Below are 23,406 nucleotides of genomic sequence, written 5' to 3'. Positions count from 1 at the left end.
TTAGCTGTAATGTTAGGTCATTTAGTTGTTGACTTTTTACTCTTTTCTTGAATACACTCCAGGCAATGAATTTTCCTCTTAGTACTGCTTTCATAGTGTCCCAGAGATTATGATATGTTGTATTGTCATTCTCATTGACCTCTAAGAATTTTTTTTAACTCCTCCCTGATGTTTTCTGTTTTCCATGTTTCATTCAATAGCACATTATTTAGTCTCCAGGTGTGGAGTAATTTCTGTTTTTTATTTTGTCATTGATTTCTAATTTCATTCCATTATGATCTGATAGAACACAAGGTAATTTTTTTTTTTTTTTGCATTTCCTAAGGGCTGCTTTGTGGCATAACATATGGTCTACTTTCAAGAAGGTTCCATGTGCTACAGAGAAGAAAGTGAATTTGCTCGTCGATGGATGGAATATTCTATATATGGCTATTAAGTCTAAGTTATTGATTGTGCTATTGAGTTATATGGTTTCTTTTTTAGTTTTTGTTTGGAAGATCTATCCAGTGGTGACAGTGGTGTTTAAAGTCACCCAGAATTATTGTGTTGTGGTCTATTTGATTCCTGGCATTGAGAAGGATTTGTTTGATGTACATGAATACATTGTTGTTTGGGGCATAAATATTTATGATTGTTATTCTTCCTGATTTATGGTTCCCTTAAGCAGTATGAAATGTCCTTCTTTATCCTTTCTGACTAACTTTGGCTTGAAGTCCCCTTTATCTGAAATAAGAATGGAAACCCCCCTTTTTACTGAGTCCATGTGCATGGTAGGTTTATTTCCCATCCTTTCACCTTTAGTCTGTAGATGTCCTTATCTATGAGATGAGTCTCTTGAAGGCAGCATATTGTTGCATCTTTCTTTTTAATCCATTCTTCCAGTCTATGTCTTTTGATTGATGAGTTTAGGCCATTTAACATTCAGGGTTATTATGATTTGTATTCCCAGTCATTTGGGCTTATTTTTGGCTTTTAACTTGACTTGGTTTCTCCTTTGATTGGTTTTTTCTTTAAAATAGTTCCTCCCTTTGCTGACATACATTTTTTTTTTCATATCCTCCTCTTGGAATATTTTGTTGAGATATTCTGTAGTGCAGACTTTCTATTTGTAAATTCTTTTAACTTTTGTTTATCATGGAAGGGTTTTATTTTGTCTTCAAATCTGAAGGTTAGTTTTTCTGGGTTTAAGATTCTTGGTTGGCAACTATGTTCTTTTGGGGCTTGAAATATGTTGTTCCAGGTCCTTTTAGTTTTTAGAGTCTGGGCTGAGAAATCTGCTGATATCTGTATTGGTTTCCCCCTATATGTAATCTGATGCTTTTTTCTTACAACCTTCAAAATCCTATCTTTATTTTGCATGTTAGACATTTTCATTATAATGTGCCTTGGTGTGCATCTGTTGTGACTTTGTGCATTTGGTGTTCTGTAAGCCTCTTGTATTTGATTTTCCATTTCATTCTTCAGGTTTGGGAAATTTTCTGATATTATTTCATTGAGTAGGTTGTTCATTCTTTTGCTTTGTATCTCTGTGCCTTTCTCAATCCCAATAATTCTTAAATTTGGTCTTTTCATGTGTCGTATAGTTCTTGGAGATTCTGTTCATGATTTCTTACCATCTTCTCTGTTTGGACAACTTTATTTTCAAGATTAAATATTTTGTCTTCATTGTCTGAGGTTCTGTCTTCCAAGTGGTCTAGTCTTTTGGTGATGCTTTCCATTGAGTTTTTAATTTGGTTTATTGTTTCCTCCATTTCAAGGATTTCCATTTGGTTTTTATTGAAAATCTCTATCTCTTTGTTGAAATGATCTTTTGCTTCCTGCAGTTGCTCTTTCAACTGCTTATTGGTGTGATCATTCATTGCCTGCATTTGCTCTCTTATCTCATCCTTTGCTTCACAAATCATTTTAATTATGTATATTCTGAACTCCTTTTCTGACATTTCTTCTACCATACTGTCACTGGATTCTATTAATATAGAATCTAGATTTGTTTGGATCATTTTCTTCCCTTGTTTTTTCATGTTGTTCATGTATCTTCCCCTCTAGCAGTGCAGATCTGGGGTATTGCAGTTTCCCCCCTATAGGCTTATAGTGACCCTATAGGTTTCCAAATCTTTTTCTTTAAGGGGGAGGTCAATACTAGCAGTGACCAGTACAGACAATGGGCAACCCTAAACCAAATAGGCCCTATGAGGATGTTAACAAGATTGTCATAATAAACAGAATGAGTTTAATCATTATCTACAGTATAACAAATAGATCTTCAATAAGGTCTGCAGTTTCTAATGGAGGACAAAGAGGATGGGAAGGGGTGTAGGATGTAGCTGTTAATGGGATAAGAAAAGAATATACAGAAGTTCTAGATCATAGGAAGAGTGAAAGTATAATCAAAAGAAGTTGGTTGTTAGCATGTGAAAAGGGAGAAAGAGACTCTGAGGGAACAGGTAAACAAAAGAAAAACAGAGTGAAAAAAGTAAAGAAATAAAAACTTAAAATTTTTCAATAAGGAGAAAAAAATCTACACTATAACAGTCATATAGCATTCGAATCTCCCAGTCTTCAGTAGCCTGATGCATGAGAGGTACCTGACAATGAGCTTCCAGTCTCCAGCAGGCGTCTCAGGATGATATTTGCCCCGCCTAAAGATGGGAGATACAGCTTCCAGGATTATCCAAGATGGCCTCTCTGACTTCCAAATGTGTTGGCAAATGGGGAGCTGCAACACACGTGGTTGGCTAGAGGTCCTGGAGGCTGAGTGCAGTTGGTCAGGCAGGGGTCCTGGAGGTGGGGTGCATTTGGTCTGGTTGCAGGATCCTGGAGGCGGGGTGCAATCAGTAGGCCTGGGGGTCCTGGTGGCAGGGTGCAGTCAGTCCATCTGAGGGCCCTGGAGGCAGGGAGTGGTCAGTAGGGTTAAGGGGTCCTGGAGATGGGGCTCAGTCAGTCTGGCCAGGGTCCTACAGGTCCTGGCCATTTTCACAAAATGGTGGCAGCCACGTGTAACCAAACCTGCAGGTACTGTGACAGTGAACTTCCAGGCAACAGCAGGCAACTGGTGCTCCATTGGCAGTCTGTAGTCAGTCAGCTGGATACTGTTGGACTATCAGCAGGTGAACCTCGGGCAGTGGGTGATGGATAGGTGAAAGGCAGGTGATGGACAGGCAAGAGGCAGGCAAATGGCAGATGGTAGGTGCCAGACTGTGAGCAATCTGCACTCAAAAGTAGTTGATATGCTGGCAGACTGCAGGTGATCGCTGTAGACAAATGGGGTAAAGAGTAGTGGATCGATAAGCAGCAAAAACTGCCTCACCAAGAAACAGATATCCTCTGCTTGAAACCCAAGTTATGGAGCAACAAGGAACGCAGCCTCCTTCTAGTCTGCCATCTTGGATCTCCCCAATGACAAGATCTTATATGTAGAGAGCCCCAAAGAGTTCACCAAAAGAAAACAGTTAGAACTAATAAACAAATTCAGTAAAGTTGTAGGATACAAGACCAACAAAAATCAGCTGCATTTCCACCTACTACTAATGAATTATTCAAAAAGGATATTAAGGAAAACAATCCTGCTTTAGTCCATTCTCGCTGCTACAAGAAAACACCTTAGTCTGGGCAATTTATAAACAACAGAAATCCATTGCTCACAGTCTGAAGTCAAGATTCAGGGGCCAGCGGATGCTATGTCTGTTGAAGGCCCCTTCTTCATAGGAGGTGCCATCCATATGTCCTTAAAGAGGGACAAGAGCTCCTTCAGACCTTTGTTTATAAAGGAATCATCCCCTTTCTGAGGACACCACCTTCATGACCTCAGTTCAGGGTCACGGAAGTGGTCGCCACAGGCCGAGAGGCTTACACAGAAACATTTATTTCTCTCAGATCTGGAGGCTGGGAAGTCCAAGATCAAGGCACCAACTGGCTCAGTGTCTGGAGATGTCACAGCAGAGTGGGGAGCTGAGGCCCCAAGTCTCACTTCTTGTGTCCCAAGATAGAAAACTTAAAGTCAGACATGAAAATCGAGGAGGAGAATTCTATTATGAGTGAACGAAAAGTGAAAGTAAAGTAGGGCTCAAGGAGAGAGCCCTCTCCAGAGAGAGTGGCTCATCTCCAAGCAGAGAACCACCAAGAAACAAAGCTGCTCCCAAATTATAACTGTCTGGTGTTTGCCTGGAGAATGGGGTCCACCTTATGGAGAATGGGGTCCACCTTATGGAGAATGGGGTCCACCTTCTGCAGCCTTTACCTGTCAGATGTTAACTAAAGTGGATTCAAAGAAACCCTGTGACCCTGCTGTGCTATTGGTTCACACTGCTCGTTATTAACTACTACCTAACATTTACTGGCTTAAGGATTGGAGACCCTAAATTATATAGGGAACAAGGGTGATAAAATAAAGTCAGGACCTACCTCCTGCTGATTAGGATCACAGGTCTTTGAGGCAGATATCTCCAGTCCTTGCTAGCTGTAAGGTGCTTTGGTTGTGAGTAAGGCTTTGGTTACCTAAGGGTCACAGTATCTTGGATTCAGTAGAAGTAGATTGTAAAACCATGTGGGGGATGGATGTCCTATGATAAGAACAGGAGGGGCATAACTATCAGAGTAAGATTACTGCGACAGTAGACACAGCAACCTTGAATACACCAGTGAGTATAAAGACCATGGACACCAGCAATTTCCTTCACCCAGAAGAGCCAGAAAGCCATGAATCAGAGTTGTTCCCATAATAAGGTTGGTGAGGACATGGTTTATTTTTGGGTCCACCTCTCTTGCATCCATGGGTACCCTACAGTACACATTGACAACCAGGCTGTAGGAAACAGGGCCATAAATTGGTCCTAAATATCCAGAGTGTCCTATTAGGTGCTGGCCATTAAATTCTGAGACTAACCAATTAGTCCCAACCAGTCATTAGCCTGTAAAATCACAACATGTTGACCTTGAGATTCTGGGGTTCATCCCAAGTCTTGGATGGAGTTAGGTCATTTATCTTAAGTGTGGTTAGGCTATTTCCAACAGACTGGGGTTCTTGGATTTAGATGTCCTATGACAGGTGTAAGCCATGTGCATTTTTCCCAAATTTGACAGCAACGATCCTTATATTTTTGACATTCTGGCACTGACTGAGGTAAATGAGGAGATGGACTCGAAGGTGGCATCATGGCTACGAAAGCTGGAAGTTAGTATCCTCTAAAGGGAAGCTTTTCCTTATGACTGGGGTGTAACAAAGTCCCATTTATAGAGTATAATGTAACATCTGCATGAGAAGTGGTTTTCTCCAGCATGAAGGACTGTAATTTCATCATCATTCTCTGGTAGGGAGAAACCCAACAAGGTGGCATCAGAAAATTGTTCTGACTGTTTAACTACTGGTGACATCAAAAGAGAAGATCTAGGTGCCTTGGTGGAAAATGAGACGAGTTCCCAACTTTGTTAAGATATCATGATCCAGTAATGGAGTTGGACATACCATTATCACCCACAAAGAATGGGAGGATTCTCTCTTCCCAACCGCAGCACCGAGGAGGACGAATTTCTTACCACAGGCATCGGATCAGCTCCCACCACCGGCAGCGACAGCTGAGAGGTGTTCAGGGAACAAGGTATCCAGAAGGGATTGAGTGGCCCCAGGTCCTGCCTCCAGAGTTAACCTGGGTGCAGCCTCACTGACGGCAACTGTTTGGGGGTGCCAGCTGATCCTGAAGGCCTCCTCATCCATGGGCCACCATTAGAGAACTTCTCACCAGCAGCCCCTACGGCCCTCGGGCAGTGACTTCTCCAGGGGCCTCTCCTGCCACATGAAGGACAATGCAGACTTTGGAGGCCTGCCCTTGTGTGGGCAGATGTCCTCAGAGGTCAAGGGTCCTGTGCGGGAGGAAAGGGGTGACCCGGGAGCCTCAGTCAAGAGTCGATCCTGTCTCTCGTTCCTCCTGTTCTCCTTTCACCGCTCCCTTTAGGTTGCCTCATGGTCTTGGTTAGAAAAGACCTGGGAGGCAGGTGGCCAGAAGTCCCAGCATCCACTGCCAATATTTGTAATTTTCTCTAATATCTGGAAGGATTTGAATAATGAAGTTACCTTTTAAAATAAGTTGCCCTTTAAGAAATGTAAGATCTTAGGGTTATATTTTATGAAAGCTTCTTTCACTCTTTCTAGAAAAGCTGTGGGGTTTTCTTCCAATCCCATCAATAATTGTCAATTTCATATAGTTAGTAGGTTTCTTCCTATTCTTTTTAAGTCCTGCCTTGAGACAAATAATCATGTGATCCCTATGACACCTGCCAGTAGACTCCTCATAATTTCACTGAGGGTCCTCAATTGGGACAGCTGAAGAGTTCTTAACACAGTATAAAGAGTGAGTAGCATGTAAATCACTCCAAAAAGCCCTAGCTGCTTCTGGCATCTGAGGTTGCTCTGTATGTTAGAATTTGACTCAAAATTACCATTATATCTCTCCAGGTTAGATCAAAAGCCTGGGTTAAACACTGGAATCCCCATATGTTCATCAGGGTCATCAGAAATCTACCCCACATTTGTTTGATTTGTTGTAGGTCCTGCATAGAAAAGGGCACCTGTATTTTGACTGACCCAGCTCCTCCTATTGTCTCTCGTAGTAGGCAAGATCGGGAAACGGACCAGTAGAGACAGGTAGAGAGGAGGTGAACCAGGACAGGGGTGTGGGAGCGGTAGGTAACAGCAGAAGAGCAGAAGTGGAAGAATTCAGGTTGGCCCCATCTGAGTGTGAAGTACATTGTTGAAAGGGAGGAAGGTGTGGTTTTGGGGGTTCCCTAGAGCAGCAATTTCTTGACTCATCATTGCTGACAGGTCATTATCGAAGCCACACTTAGTGCACAAATCTTTTTGGTCCCTTATCAGTAAAAAAGCCTGTACATAGCAGACCTCTGACCATTTCCCTTCCTTTCTGCATGATAAACCTACTTAGAAAATAGCAGTGCAGTTCAGACTCCATTGATAGGCCATTTTTCTTTATCCCCCAACTCACTGAGGTCACACAACATTACAAAAGAAAACCAGTCTCTTCTTAAAGGTCTCTGGGTCAAAACAGTCCCAGTTTCTCAGGATACACCCCAATGGAGAGGTAGTCAATACCAATATTGATTTACCATCTACCAAACAAATAAGGCTCTGGCCTGTCAATACCCCAGGTGTCTCTCAGTAGTACTGACGTCCAAGAGAGACGGATGTATGAAGATGTGCCTCCCGTACATTCTGTTCTAAACCCAGAGCTGGGAGGCAGCCCTGCATGGTTCCCGAGATCTAGGCGTCGCATGCCTCTCCAAGTTCCACACCTGTGGCTTCTCAGACTTCATCACTCAAGCTTAGAGTCTAATTCAAGAAACCTCTTCAATAACTTCATCCCAGCCAATTGATACAATTTGGGGAAGTGACCCTTATTCTTTTTATATAGAATTTTAAGAGTAGCATAGGCCTGATGTCAAAAAATTGGAGGGGAGCAGAGGTTTTGGTGTCACTAGGTTGGAAACATATCAATTCCGAAAAGAACAACAGGATAAATCATTCAAAAAAGAGCAAGGATCATAGTGTTGCTCAGCTTTCCCTTTGAATGACAGACAGGAGGGGATCACTATACAGTAAGGACAAAAACTACAGTTTTGGTGAAGGAATGAATACTAACCGAGAAAAGGTTGAGCAGCTGTAAGATATCTTTAGCACCCAGTGAGACAATTCATTAGTTTAAAAAAAAAATGGTAATTTAATCACCCTCCAAATTCTGCATTTAGCCTCTAAAAGGAAATGGTATAATGCTAAGTGAGTCAGGTGATGCCGTAAGACAATGACCACAGTGGTGGAGGTGGACTAAGTGCCACTGCAGTGGCCGTGCTCAAAAAGATGCCACCGATAAAAAAGGAAAAAAGGAGATGGAGAGTAAAGAGAGTATAATAAGTTTGCGAGCTGGAAAGGACAAGGTGCCAATGTGCTTACTGCTTACACATAAAGTTGAATAATGCAACCAGATGACACAAGGCAGACAGAACTTGGGTGTGACATATGGAGGAAATTTTGGCCAGGAATCAGTACACAGAGAAGACCAAGGTAAAAGGAGGGTACGGGAGGCCAGGCTGGGCATCATCTCAACCAAAGCCGGAGGTGAACAAGGTGAACTACAAACACCTGTCCTGCAGGTGGCGCTGTCAGTCTGAGTCACAGCCCCACCAGCGTGTCAGTAGAGTGGGGAGCTGACCATTCAAACCTCAGTTCTTGAGTTCCTCAAAAAGAAAACTTAAAGTCAAACTTGAAAATTGAGCAAGAGGATTTTATTGCGAGCGAACTTAAAGTAAGGCTTCAGCAGAGAGCACTCTCGGGAGGGAGAGTACGTAGTCTCCAAGCAGAGGATGACAGGGAACCATGCTGCTTCCAAACCGAAAACTGTCTGGTGCTTACGGGAGAACTGGGTCCACCTTCTGCAGCCTTTACCTGTCAGATGTTTAACTACAGGCCATTCAAAGAAGACCCCTGACCCTGCTGTGCTATTGGTTCATGTTTCACTGTTCATTATCAAACTACTGCCTAACGGTGAGACACTCCTCCTGGCTTACAGAGAGAAAAGAAAAACAAATCTAAAATTCTATGGACCCACAAAAGGCTCCAAATAGCCAAGGCAGTCTTGAGAAAGAATGAAACTGAAGATATCATACTTCCTGCTTTTAAATGATATTACAACACTATAGTAATTAAAACAATGTGGTACTGGCATAAAGACAGACATAAAGACCAACAGAACAGAATGGAGATTCCACAAACATATCCACAAAAATATGGTCAACTGATAAGAGTGCCAAGCATATACAATGGGGAAAGAGTCTCTTTAGTAAATAAGGCTAAGAAACTGGATATACACATGCAAAAGAATGCCTTTATCTTACACCATACACAAACATCAATTAAAATAGATTAAATAGTTAAATGTAAATATGAATTAGAAGACTTACTATTGCTAAAATATCCATGCTGCCCCAAACAATCTACATGCAAACAGCCATCTTTTCATTATATCCTTCTTGACATTGGTCTTGGCAATGAAATTTGGGTTATGATACCGTTTTAGTCAGCTTTGGCATTGCTGAAACCAAAATACCTGAAAAGAACAAGTTAGAGGAGGAAAAGTTGATTTGGGGCTCATGGTTTCAGAGGTCTCAGTCCATAGACGGCCAACGCCATTGCTCTGGGCCCAAGAACCCAGTAGAGGAGTTCAGTCCATGGTGGGTTCAGGAGGCAGCGGTGCAAAGGGCCACAGGGAAGAAGCACTTCCAGGTCATGCCCCCAGTGACTCACCTCCTCTAGCCATGACCCACCTGCCTACAGTTACCACCAGTCAGCCCTTTCAAACTGGGTGGACTGATTAGGTTACAGCTCTTACAGTCCAATCATTTCACTTCTGAGTATCCTGCATTCACAGGAGCTTTTAGGAAACACCTCACATCCAAACCATAGTAGACACCAAAAGTACAGGCAGCAAAAGCAGAAACAGACAAGTGGAACTCCATCAAACGCAAAGTCTTGTATACTACAAAGGAAACAAACAACAGAGTGGAAAGGTAGCCTGTGGAGGGGAGAAAACACTGCAAACACATATCTGCTTAGGGGTGAGTAGCAAGCAAATCAAATAACTGATTTTAAAATTGGCAAAGGACCTAATATTCCTTCAAAGAAAACATGCAAATGACCACAAAGGTGCTCAATGCCACTAAACACACATCGGGGAGGATGTGAAGACTGGCGCACTGTTGGTAGGAATACAAAATGGTAAGTTACGGAAAACAGTACGAAGAGTCCTCAAAAAAACGAGAGTAGAACTGCCATATGATGCAGCAATGCTACTCTGGGGTGTACATGCAGAAAAGTTGAAACCAGGGTCTCACCTCCACTCTCCCCTTCCTTGTACATTGTTCACAATGGCCAAATATGGAAACAACCTAAATGTCCATCAACAAATGGGTAGGTAAAGAAAATGTGGAATATACATACCATGGAATATTATTCAGTCTGAGAAAAGGGAAATCCTGCCATATGTAGCACATGGATGAGCCTGAGGATATTATGCTAGGCAAAATCAGCTAGTCCAGAAAGACAGACACAGCATGATTCTACCTACATAAACTATCTAACAGAGTCGAATTCATAGAGGCAGAGAGAGGAATGGCAGTTGCCAGGGGCTGAGAGTGGGAGGGAATGGGGAGTTGTCAGACAACAAAGCTTCAAACATGAAAGATGAAAAGCCTCAGGAGATCAGCTGTAGAACACAGCATGTAGCTAACGCTACTGTATTAAGATGGAAGATCTCATGTTATGTTTTCTTAACCCTCCCCCCCCCCACACACACACACACAGAGGAAGCTTTTGAAGGTGCTGGATATGTTTACTACCTTTGTTGTGCTGGTGGTTTCCTGGTTGTATTCAGTACCAGTGGACTTATCAAATTGTGTACTTTAAATGTGCTCAGGGTTTTGTATATCAATTATACTTTGATAAAGTTATTTTTTCAAAAAAAAAATGGGAGTGCTGGTAAATGTTTAATAAGTGGCTCAGAGTGCAGGAAGGCAACCATGCCACTTGCCAGTTTTCATTGTGTAAATTTTCTGACCATGATCAAAGTCTCTGGGTAATATTGAACTCAGAGTCGGAAGAGGTGCGTCCTTTCTCTCACCACAAGTCAATCCAGCGCACCACTAGGACATTTTGAACAAAGTAGGGAAATTTTAAAGTAGACTATATGTTGAACTCTAATTAAATGCATGGGGACATTCTTACATGAGGTGTGGAACTACTAAGGTGATTGGCAGGGGACATGCCCTCAGCAGTGCGATGCACGCTGAAGTTCCTGATGGCATCTGATGTCCGCAGGTTATTTTCAGATGGTTTGGCAAAAACAAGCGGGTGGGGGAGAGCTGTGGGGGTGGAAACCTCTTTTATACATTGTTGTTCACGAATGAAACTGTTTCTTCAACAGTTTCAACTGTCTGTTCATATTTTTCAAAAGGAAAACATTAATTTGTCACCAACGGATTAACATCTGGATCTGCAGCTTCTGTTGAGCCTAAAGCCTTGTGATATTGGCAACATTTATCTAAAGTAAATCCACAGGTGCTGCTTCCAGTCAGATTTTATCTGACCCACTTCCTGCCTTCCTGTAGACGTTTGCAATTTGTGACTCCTGGTTCAGAAACTTCCAGTGAACTCTGTCGGAAAATGTCCCCAAACACAAAACCTAAGATGGTCTGCATGTTAGCTTCTCCGCCCTCGGTGGAGAGAATGAGAAGGAGGGGCACCTAACGTCATTTCACTCCTCCTGTTCTGGGATGGCTCTTCTGGAGCCTTCGGGGAGTGTCTTTCTCAAACACATTTTACCAGCTCCCTCTGCTGACCGCATCTGAAGGATGATCCTGCTTGAATTCCTTGTAAACCCTGAGTTTTAAAACCACACGTAGGGAGGTCGGAAGCGCCAGCCGTGGAAGACCTGGACACACGAAGAATCCCCTAAATTGCCTTCTCTTTTTGGACAGCACCTTGATGGGTCAAGAGGCCAGGTTAGGAGTCAGGGTCAGAAGGTGCTTCCCAGTGGGTTGGGCGGGGAAGGCGGGTCTGGCGCCCTCTGCCGGCGCCCGCGGCACAGCGCGCCTGCCTCCCCGCTAGTGTCCCGGGAAGCGCGCGGTCAGCCGGCGCAGCGCCGAGGGAGGGTGCACGTCCCTCCAATCGGAAGGCCGCTCTCCACTCGTCACCCAGCCCTCCCCGGACCGCGCAGGCCCGAGCTCGGGTCTATGTCCAACTTTTTAGAGAGAACGCTTCCTGCTGTCACCAGCCTGGCAGAAGAGGCGAGTCGCTTTGCTTGTGGACAGGAGAGGACTGTGATCAAAGCCAGTAATCGGTTTAGTATTTTAGGACCCATCATTGGGGTTTCAAACTTAGAAGAAAGAGAAACTCTATCCTTGGCCATTCGGCTTTGAGAATAAATCTCAGAGTGCCTGCTCTGTGCTAACAGGTAAGAGTCCTGGGACTTGTCTTAGGGGAAGTGTTCCCAGAAAGCGCGCTCGCAGAGGACGCGCTCTGGCGGAGCCCATGCCTGCAGGAGGACAGCGACTGGAGCCTCTTGATTCGGGTCAAAGCAACAGAGCTGGGAAGTCAGGAAGCAAAGGGAAGTGCTAAGGAAGCTGTCACGTGGCGCGGGGAAGGCCCGGGGACAGGGGGTCCCTGAGAGTGACAGAACCCTGGGGCTGCCTGACTCCAGTGTCGCCTCTGATTCCATCTTGGGAAGGAGACAGGAGCGCCAGGCACTGGGAAACCAAGACCTCTGTAACACAGGAGAGCGTGGTGCCGAGGAGGGTCCGCCCACGAAATCCCACACCTTGTCCGCGAGGACACGGCTTGCAACCCACCCACACCTGCGTGTCCCAAAGCGGGTGCTGGTGGGCCAGGTACCCGGCAGAGATTCCTGCTGCACAAAGGTCCACTCCCCGAAGCAGGGCTGCTTTCTGCCAAAGGAGAAGCAACCTTTGAGCAACAAAGCATGCCTGTCTGCGGCCCACGTTATGGAAAAGGAGCTGCAGGTCTCAGGTTCTGCTCTCCAGCCTGTGGTCCTCCCTCCCTTTGAGTTCACATCCGGTTTTGTTTTCAGTTAGGTTTTTTGGATTACCTGGTTTTCTGATACACACACACAAAAAAAAACAATTCTTTCAAGCTGGAAAGGAAGAAAGAGAAAACTACTTTTAACTGTTTTACGCATGTGGAAACCATGGCACAGATTTCTTTTCTGGTGTTTTGCCCAAGGTCACATCCGCTGGTTAGAGGCAGAAGCAGAATTAGAATTCAGACCTCTCAATTTCCGGTTTGCTCGTGACCTTCCCTCACTGACCTAAAGCATGTTCTGAAAGGACTGCCCCCACTCAAAATTTTGTAGTCTGTAAATATGGATTAATTTTAGAACACACATCCCCAGTTGTTTTTACCATCAGCACATCCTCTAATCGGCCTTTCACGGACAAGATGTTTTTGCCCCGCCGGTTTTATCCCAGGGCCCACTCTAGACAGAGCCAAAGGGTCTGCATGCATTTGTACCCGCAGCATGTGGCTATCACGGGACTTTCCTGGGTGTCCTAAGTCACCCTCTCCCCACCTAGCAGCATGTCCATTAGGCCTGTCACTGTGTCCTTTTTTATTTTTTTTTTTTTGTTTTGTTTTGGTTTTTTGTTTGTTTTGTTTTGTATTTAAATTTATAGGACTTTATTGCTTTTATATAATAGTCACTGAGTTCTCCCTGTCTTTGGCCCCACTCTTGGCTCAAGACCTTAGGGTCCCCAGGGCACACCTGTTGAATTAATTCCTTTGCCACCAGGCTGTTCAAGTCAGTTTACTTTTCACTTTACAAGTTCCATGAACAACCACTTTTTGTGTTTTGTTACAATGACAGAGCACAACAGCATCTGCCCCTGCCAGACCTTCACCCAGTGGCCTAGAAGTTAAGTTTCTTGTTGGTGGGGGCCATTTATTTCCCATTAGAAGCTGGCTGGACCCAAAGGGAACCACAGCATGTTTGCCTACTTGTTTCCAGATGTGTTGATGAGTTTCATCTGTCTGAGCTGTCGTTTTTAGGGAGAAAGGAGGGAGGGAGGGAGATAAGAATGAACACTGAGTAAATATTTTATGCTAGGCACTTTTGTGTGAATAATATTGCCTTCTCTAATACACAGTTTCTTTAGCATAGGTATTTTTCCTAATTTACAAATAATACATCTAAAAGTGATTCAGTAGTTTTTTGGAGCCATGTGTCAAGTCAGTAGCAGAGACAAAATTCAGACCCATCTTGCTGACTTTGAAAGACCACTCTCCTTGCAGCCTACTTGGTTCTCCCGAAGAAGCCAAGAATCTAAAAGAGGAATAAGTTTTCCAACAGATAATGAGCCAGGTATGGGGATCTCAACCTTATGAAGGGCAGTACAGCAAATAAATTTGTAACAGGCAGCCCTAGGGAGTCCATGAATCTGCCAGAATCAGTTGAGTCTGAGGTCTAAGGGCCCAGGAACCTTCCCTGCTCTCTGCTTCTGTGCCCAGGGCTTCAGATCTGATTAGAAGGTAAGATAAAAAGCCACAGGGGCAAATTCCTCCTGGCCCATCCCAAATGTCAGCAGCAACAAACATCAGCAGCAAACCTGAGCACAGGTGGAAGAAGAGGGTTAGTGAAGGAATCACACGGCGCCCAAGGCTCTTGACCAATAACACATGCACTTCCTGGCCTCAGAGACAGAGACCCGTGTTCAGAGTGGACTCTGCCTCTCCTTAGCAGACAGCCTTTGGTTATGCTGTACTATCCCCAAAGTCTGGATTACTGTGTTCCTATGGTGGGTGTACTCAGGGACAGATAACTCTGCCTAGGATGGGGAAGAAAGGTAATCCTGTTTCCCCTGAGATTAGGGAGGGGGAGAAATTAGGGAAGAGCAGGAAGAGAAAGAAACATGTCCATTTTTTAAAATAAGTTGCAGTGGCAGAGCAGGAAGGGTTATATTCAAAGCATAAAGTGGACCCCTGTTACATTTCCCCACTATCAATTTCTACATTCCATTTCTATGGAAGAATGGGCCACAACATCTCCAAACTGCTTCCTGCTGAAAGGGGGCGAAGTTGGGAGAAGGAACACAACGTCCTTGTTCTCTATCAGGTGGGGCATGAACAGTTAAGCCAGCCCTTCTCATTTATTTTTAGACAGGGTCTCACTAAGTTGCTGAGGTTGGCCTTAAAATTGCCATCCTCCTGCTTCAGCCTCCCAAGCCACTGGGATCACAGGTGTATGCCACAATGCCTAAAATCATTGGTATTTTAATATGAATTTCATTGCTTTGTAAATCACTTTGGGTAATATGGACATTTTAATATTATTGATTCTTTCAATCCATGAACATGGGCTATCTTTCCACTTTTTTCTGTCCCCTTCAGTTACTTTCATCAAGGTTTTATAATTGTCATCATAGGGTCTTTTACCTCTGGTTAAATGTATTCCTAGTATTTGATTTCTTTTTGCAGCTATTGTAAATTGGGTGGGTGGTTTTCTTGATTTCTGTATCAAATAATTTGGCATTGGCATATAGTAACACTAATGATTTTTGTGTATGATTTTATATCCTATAACTTTAGTGAATTCATTTATTAGTTGTGATCATTTTTGGTGGAGTTTTTGGAGTTTTTGGTATATAAAATCATGTCATCTGCAAACAGTGATAATTTGACATTTTTCCAACCTGGGTGCCCTTTATTTTTTTCTCTTGCCTGATTGCCCTGGCTTGGACTTCCAGCACTATGTTGAAGAGGAATGGTGAAAGCAAGCATTCTTGTCTTGTTCCACTTAGAAAGCTTTTTGTCTTTCCCCCATTCAATATGATGTCAACTGTTGGCTTATGATAAATGGGCTTTATTGTGCAGAGGTTCATTCCTTATATGCCTAATCCATTTAGCATTTTTATCATGAAGAGATGTTGAATTTTACTGAGCCCTTTTCTGCATCAACTGAGATAACATATGGTTCTTATCCTTTATTGTGTTGATATTATCATCACATTTATTGATTTTAATAAAATGAACCATCCTTGCATTCCAGGGATTAATCCCACTTGATCATGGTAAATAATCTTTTTAATGTGCTGTTGGATTGGTTTGCTAGTATTTCATTGAAGATTTTTGCTTATATGGTCACCAAGGACACTGGCATGTAGCTTTTTTTTCTTTTGGGGGGTAGTGGTGGTGGTAACGGTGGTAGTTATTATTGTTGTGTCCTTATCAGGTTTTGGTATCAGGATAATCCTAATATCAAATGTCTTTGGAAGAAGTCTTTCTTCTTCTATTGTTCTACATCTTCCTATCTATCTATCTATCTATCTATCTACATATATATATACATATAGATATATAGATGTGTACACACACACAACTTACAGAGAATTGGTATTAGTTCCTCTTTAAATGTTTGGTGGAATTCAGCAGTGAAGCTGGGTGCAGTGGCACATGCCTATAATCTCAGGCTCAGGAGGCTGTGGCAGGAGGATCACAAGTTCAAAGTCAGCCTCAGCAATTTAGGGAGACTCTAAGCAACTCAGCAAGACCCTGTCTCAAAAAAATGTTAAAAATGGGCTGGGAATATGGTTCAGTGGTTAAGCACCCCTGAGTTAAATACCCAGTGCCAAAAAAAAAAAAAAAAAAATAGTAACAAAGCCATCTGGTCCTGGGCTTTTCCTTGATGAGAGGCTTTGTATTATTGATACAATCTCATTTCTTGTTATTGGTTTGTTCAGGTTTTGTATTTCTTCATGTTTCAGTCTTGGTAAGATATATTTTCCTAGGAATTTGTTCATTTCTTCTAGATTATTGAATTTGTTGGCATATAATGTTCTTAAAAATCACTAATGATCTTTTGTATTTCTGTTGTGTCAGCTGTAATGTTTCCCCTTTTCATCACTGATTTTGAGTTCCTTTCCTTTTCTTAGCGTAGCTGAGGGTTTGTCTAATTTATTTTTGAAGGGTTAGCTTTTTGTTTTGTTAATCTTATGTATTGCTTTTTAGTCTTTGATTCATTTGTTTCTGCTTTGATCTTTATTATTTCTTTCCTTCTAATTTTTCATAAGAAAACTCTCTAGTTATGTTCCATTCCTTCTCACATCGTGAATTTTTGATATACCATTTTATATCTTTCTATATTGCCTATACTTTAACATATTAATGTGAATATTTTTAATCATTTGTTTTGAGTCTTCATATTAAAGATATTAATGATTTATGTACTACATTTGCAATACTAGAGCACTCTAAGTTTGTATAATTACTTGCCAGTAAGTTTTATGCCTTCCTATTTTTTTTCTTACTGATTAACATCTATCAGTTTGAAGAACATCCCTAAGTGTTTCTTGTAGCAAAGCTCTGGAGGAGATAAACACTCAGCTTTTGTTTGAGCAAGTTTTTATCTAACCTTCATTTCTAAAGGATAGCTTAGCTGGTTACAGTATTCTTGGTTGACGGTTTTGGGGGTTTGTTTATTTTGGTTTTCTGGGGTTTTTTTTCCTTCAGTACATGAAATATCATGCCACTAGCTCCTGGCCTGTAAGGTTTCTGCTGAGAAGTCATCTGTCAGATGAACTGGGGTGCCCCTCTGTGTTGTTTCTTTTCTCTGGCAGTCTTGAGAAGCTTCTATTTAGCTTTTATTTGTGAGGGCTTGATTATAAAATGTCTTGGGATAGACTTGGGTGAGTTAAATTTGACTGGTGGCCTTTGACCTTCCTGTTGCTGAACAATTGTAGCCTTCTCTGGGTTTGGGAAGTTTTCTCTTAATATTTCTTTAAATAAACTTCCTGTAGGATATTTCTAGAAGGGCATTCTCAAGTCCTCCCTGAATCTCAATAACCCTAATATTTGCTGTTTTAATGCTGTCCCAGAGTATAAGCTTTCCTGGTTGCTCATCATTTTTTTCTTTTTTCTCCTTCAACTGCATATTTTCAAAGGGGCTGTCTTTGAACTAATTCTTTCTTCAGTTTGTTCTATCCTTCTATTGATACCTTCTATCACATTTTTAACTTCACTGAGTATAATTTTTCAGCTCAATAATTTGATTTTTTAAAAGTTGCTTTCAGCTCTTTGTTAGGTTTCTCAGAATACCAAAATGTTTCTTCAAGCTCATTGAACTCCCTTAAAACAGCTGTTTAAAATTCTCTGAGAGTTCCTCCATACTGGTTACTGCCTGGTATGTTTCTAGCACCAGGTGAGGTCATGGTTTTCTGAAAGCTCTTGATGCTTTTAGTTTGTGGAATCATCCAGGCATTGAAGATCAGATATTTATTCTGGTCTTCCTAATCTTGCTTTGTTTGTGCCTATCTTTCAAGAAAGTCCAAGCAATCCAAGCCCAGGTTTAACCCGAATACCCTGTTGGTGTGTTGTTCAGAAAGAAGCAGGCAAGCACCTAGAGAGAGGAGTCTGTCCCCACAAGCCCCTCCCCCAGGAGGGGTTGGGGTTGGCCTGATGCTTTGTCCACAGGGACTGGCCTATGGTCAGACACTGCAGGATTCCGCCAAGTTCTGGGCAGAGGCACCATGGATAGAAGAGCCCAGGCTCCTTTCACACCAATGGCCATCAGAGCCACCAAGCTCTGTCAGACTACGAGCCCACTGCCCACCAAGACTAGCACAACATGAGGAGGACAAGACTCCAACAATCGGCCACAGCTGACGCCAGCTAGAAGCCCAGTAGAATGGGACTCTGTGTCTTCCCCTGGCATCAGCTGTGCCAGAGGCGCCATTCATAGCTGGGCCATAAGGGACCATTAGGACCTGCCAGTGTTAACTTCACCAGTCCAACAAGCACCAGGTCCCAGGGTTAAGTCCTGTGCTTACCACCTGCCTCCCACTGAATGGAGTCTGGCCCCACCCGTGCTGCTCAGGGCTGGGGTGGTGCTGGTGAATGTGGTCCCTTGGCCACCTGGGCTGATGCTCAGTTGGCCATGACTGAGTCTCAGTCACAAGACCCTGCACGACCCAGAGGTACACTAAAGCACTTGCCACCGTGGATGGTGACAGAGGCCAAAATGTGCGTCAATCCTACCAGGCTCAGTTCTCTCCTGCTGCCAGGTCAGTTCTGGAGCCCCATATGTGAGCACTGGCCTAGTGATAGCCATGCTGCCCAAGGTTGGGGGAGGGGAAGAGGAGGTAGTCCTTGTCCACCAGGGTCACACCAGGGCTCAGCCACAGGGAGCAGGCACTCAACATTAGCCTGTGAGTGTTTTACTATTAGCCCCATTTCACAGATGAGAAAAGGCACAGAGAAGGTAACACTCAGCCCAGGGTCACACAGATAACAAGCGGTGAAGCCAGGAGGCAGCCCAAAGCAGCCTGATTTTAGTGTCTGCATTTTTAATCAAAATGTTATTCTGCCTTCACTCAAAGCTGTAAAAAGAGTATTTCTAGCACTAGAAAAGTCCTGTGTCAGGGGCTCCCTTTCAACCTTGTCACTTGAAGAGCTCTGCTTGACTTCCTCTAGCAGAGCCCACCATGGCCAAGAGAGTCGCCGTGATCGGAGCTGGTGTGAGTGGCCTGTCCTCCATCAAGTGCTGCCTGGATGAGGACCTGGAGCCCACCTGCTTTGAGAGGAGTGACAACTTCGGGGGACTGTGGAAGTTTTCTGTGAGTGGCCAGATCCTCCCATCTCCGTCAGTCATTCTCTGGCCACGGGCTTTGTTTCTGGTCAGACACAGTGGCTCTTGCCTGCCTTGGTGATCACGAGGGAGTCACTCACTCCAACCACAGATCTGGGTTGGTGCAGGGGTCAAGGCTGCAGGACGGAGTCTCAAAGAGGAGCTCGGAGTGCAGCAGAGTGTGGCTGGGGCCATGGAGGAGGGAGGAGAGAAGTCTGATAGGCATTGGAGGATTTCTGGACCATAGAAGAGTGTCACATCAAGTAAGCAGAGCAGCACTGGGGGACATGGGCCACACCACCTTCTGGGGAAGGAACCGGCGTCGGGGAGTGGAGATGCCAGCCCAGGTGGTTTTCAGGTCTCTGGGAAGAAAACCTGCAAGCGTGAGGCAGGATCCCAGACCTTGGAGGGTCTAGTGGGGAGGGAATAGCTTCCACATTACAGAACAGAAGGAACCTGGGAGCTGACCTGTCCACCTCACAAGTAGAGTATGCAGCCTACAGAGCCGTGCTCGAGGCAGGCCAGCTGTTAGGTGGCTTGAGCATCAGAAAGTGGGTCTGGATGTGGCTAAATACCTGCCTTGGGCCAGGAGTGATCCTGGTTACTGGGAGTAGCAGGGTGTTCAACAGGTCCTGAGGGAGAATAAGGAGGGGTCAGAAGATGGGATCCAATCAGGGCCAAGTACTCAACATTTTGGGGGAAAAGCAAGAGCAACATCCATTCAACTGCTCTGGATGAGGAAACCTTGGTGGAAGAGATGGCATTTGCTCAATCTTTGATAGATGGCTGAGAAAACAGAAATGTAGCAGGAGTGGGCCAAACCTAGGGGAATGATGTAGCAGGGGGAAAAGCAGAACAGCAGCAGCAGCAACAACAACAGCTCATACAGTGTGAGCCTCAGCAGGCCACCAAATGCCAGTGTGGTCTGGTTTGTGCAGCTTCTCATTTGACCCACAACTGATTTGATTTCTTTCTCCTAAAGTAATACCGATTAATTTTTTTAAAAATAATATTGAGTCGAACAAAAGGAAAAATACAAATAGAATATAGTAATAATACCCACATGTCAGCACTATCAAAATTACAATGTTATTCTTCAAATCACAATGATAAGATTAATTTTCATCCATTTGACAGGTACTGATAATGTCCTTCCACCAGGACACCATGGTACACAAGACAGATGGAAACTTTGCCCTCCTTATACTCAAGTGGGAATAGAAACAGCAAACAGATCATTGCAACATGGTGTGACCTGTTCTGTGTTAGAAGCAGAGGAGACTTCTTAGGCAGAGAGACAGTTAAGGAGAGACCGGAGGGAGAAATGCAGGTGGGCTTCAGCCACAAGAAACCCACTGGTGTCTTTAGACCTTTTTGTTTTGCTGAGTGATGAAGACTGAGAGCAGACAAGCTGAGGGACACGGAGAGCACAGAGGTTACCAGCATACGATGGTCTTTCCTGCAGAGATGGGATGGAGAGAGGTGGGGCTGCAAAGGGACACAGGCTGTTCTGTGCTGATGGGAAGGAACCAATAAAGAGAGGGCGATTGGAAGTATACACAGACAGTAGTGAGCAAACTCAGCAGGTGTGCAAGCAGTAGCCATGGCCAAGAAGGAACAGAACCCGAGCAGACCACAGGCCTCGCCCTTAAGGATGACGTGTGTCTTGGGAGCCCTGTTACAGCTTCTCTGCAGGTTGAGGAAGATGCTTATATTTGGTTACTCCAGTCCCACTCTTGGTTTCTCATCATTATGGTTGGGGACCCAAGGCTGAGTTTCCTGGAACTCTTCAAAATGACGAGTAGAACAGTAACTGCTGTGAAACCCTCCCACCTGGGCTGGCAGGAGCCACCAAGACCTCTGTTCTCTCCCACCTTTCTACTTCCTTCTGTCAGACTAACTATGCCTTCACCACAGGAAGAGTCCAAAGACGGGATGACCAGGGTCTATCGGTCGCTAGTGACAAATGTCTGCAAGGAAATGTCATGTTACAGTGACTTCCCTTTCCGAGAAGATTATCCCAATTTCATGAACCAAGAGAAATTTTGGGACTATCTACAAGAATTTGTTGAGCACTTCGACCTCCTGAAATACATTCGATTTAAGGTAAGATATTTTGGATTATGCAAGTTTAACCAATGGGAAGTTCTCTCATGGGATGTTTAAATAAACTTTTTCTTGATTTTAATCTCTGTATGAATAAGGCAGATAATACAGTCTCCTCCTGCAGCTCATGTTCCACTCAGATCATTTCCTCTAAATGCTGAACTCTCATTTGGGATAAAATTAATTTTTTTTTTCTGGGAAGAAAAGGAAAGTAATTTCGTTCATTAAACCCATTAGGAAGAAATGACTAAAAAGTCTGAACCACAGAAATTATAATGGAGCAAATCTCATTTTCCTAAATCTTTCCACTGCACCAGGTATTACGGTTCATTTCCTTCTCACCAGGAATAAAAACTTCCAATGAAAGCACCCAGAGGTCTTGGGTCTGGGTCTGTGTGCTACCACTTGCAAGAGTCTGCATGAGTTGCCTCACTTCTCCATTCATATTTACAGACCTCCTAGGGGAGGGCGTGGTCTCCTTCAAACAACAGGCTGGGTGCCTCGCAGGCATCCCCCCGAGCTCAGAGGCTGGGGTAGGAAACCACCGTTTGTCTGTCACTCGTAGACCACCGTGTGCAGTGTAACAAAGCGTCTGGACTTCTCTGAAACGGGTCAGTGGGATGTGGTCACGGAGACGGAGGGCAAGCAGGACAGAGTGGTCTTTGATGCTGTCATGGTGTGCACGGGACACTTCCTGAGTCCCCATTTACCTTTGGAATCCTTTCCTGGTGAGTCATTTTTACCCTAGACCATGCCTATTCTTTTTTTTTTTTTTTTTTTTTTGCAGTACTGGGGATCAAACTCAGGGCCTTGTGCTTGCAAGGCAAGCACTCTACCAGCTGAGCTATCTCCCCAGCCCTAGAGCATGCCTATTCTTTTGGGTTCTTTTAGAAGAAACATTATTGATTCATAATTGAAATTGACATGATTATATTCAACTTTCTATTTACTCTCAAAAAATGTGTACAAAATTACTTTGAAAGATACAAAGTACTGTGCGGATGTCAGGTCTTATTATTTACTTATTAACATAAATGTTATTGTTTAAACCTTATCATGCCTCTCTAATTCAAGTTCAATGATTAAATAAGGTTCTAGACTATAAAATCTGTCATAAAAAAAAAGCAGTCTTTGCTTTTGGGGGTTGAATTATAGGATATTTAAATCAAGACTGCCCTATAACTCAAGAATTTAAAGTGAGTATCAGGAATTTTGACAGATTGTTTGAAAAGGAAACAACCCAAAAATTATACTGAAGAGGAATCTATTCACCCAGCAAAAATCACCACAATAATAATCCATTCATTATACCTCTTAGGTTAGGGCCATCCATGTAAAGGAGATTTTGAAACTCCTTTTTGGAAATGCTTTTGACTTCAACAGCACATTCTTAATATACTTATGATCGACAAATCTCTATCTCAAACCTCCATCTTTTCTGGTCAAAACTGATTATTTGGAAAGCCCAAATCTATTCAGAATCAGGTTTATAAAATAAAGTTAATCAAATGAGAATTACTAAAATGTTGTATAGCTACTCTTCCGTCACTTACTAGTGGCCCTAGAGACAACTGAATAAGTGAAGTATTGAAATTTTTTGAGGGAGTGAAACAACATAGAAGGAAAGGAAGGGTATTAACAATAAAACTTGTCAGCCTTGGCAACAAAAAAAATGAAATATAAATATTACAAAAGTAATCACAAGTAAACAGAATATCCTTAGGAATCAAGTGAGAATTCAAGGCACAGTTTTTCATGAAGCAGAATTGTAACCTGTGGCTTCAGACTTGGATGGGTCTGGAGGCTGAAAGAATACATAACCACCTCTTATAACAATGCTTCCAAACGTGTGACAAGTGCCGGACAATCTATTATGAATCTCAGGGCTAGGGCTGGGGAGATAGCTCAGTTGGTAGAGGGCTTGCCTCACAAGCATAAGGCCCTGCGTTCAATCTCCAGCACAGCAAAAAAAAAAAAAAAAAAAAAAAAAAAAAAATCTCAGGGCTGTTCATGTGGTACAAAGTCCCTTTCAATTCCATCAGACTGGTGTGCTCCCAAAGGCCATCATCTGGTCACATGAAATATGGGAGGCAAAGGCAAGAGGATCACAGGTTCA

General features: G+C 43.4%; 1 protein-coding gene across 4 annotated transcripts in view; it reads left to right on the top strand.

The window, feature by feature from the left end:
• Positions 1–11,733: 11,733 nt before the first annotated feature.
• The window catches only part of Fmo4 (flavin containing dimethylaniline monoxygenase 4), a 29,203-nt gene continuing 17,530 nt past the window's right edge, over positions 11,734–23,406 (top strand). For 2 of the 4 annotated variants that reach the window (XM_047520540.1, XM_047520539.1), the window contains exons 1-4: positions 11,734–12,008; positions 19,031–19,173; positions 21,102–21,290; positions 21,856–22,018. In XM_047520540.1, the coding sequence (XP_047376496.1) occupies positions 19,042–19,173; positions 21,102–21,290; positions 21,856–22,018 (484 nt within the window). In that variant the 5' untranslated portion in view covers positions 11,734–12,008; positions 19,031–19,041. The remainder of the gene's footprint in view (positions 12,009–19,030; positions 19,174–21,101; positions 21,291–21,855; positions 22,019–23,406) is intronic. The other 2 variants (XR_007104320.1, XM_047520541.1) reach the window with 1 other exon arrangement.

The sequence above is a fragment of the Sciurus carolinensis genome, chromosome 12 (assembly GCF_902686445.1).
Source record: "Sciurus carolinensis chromosome 12, mSciCar1.2, whole genome shotgun sequence".
NCBI classification, from domain to species: domain Eukaryota; kingdom Metazoa; phylum Chordata; class Mammalia; order Rodentia; family Sciuridae; genus Sciurus; species Sciurus carolinensis.
This window is presented reverse-complemented; position numbering and strand designations above follow the sequence as displayed.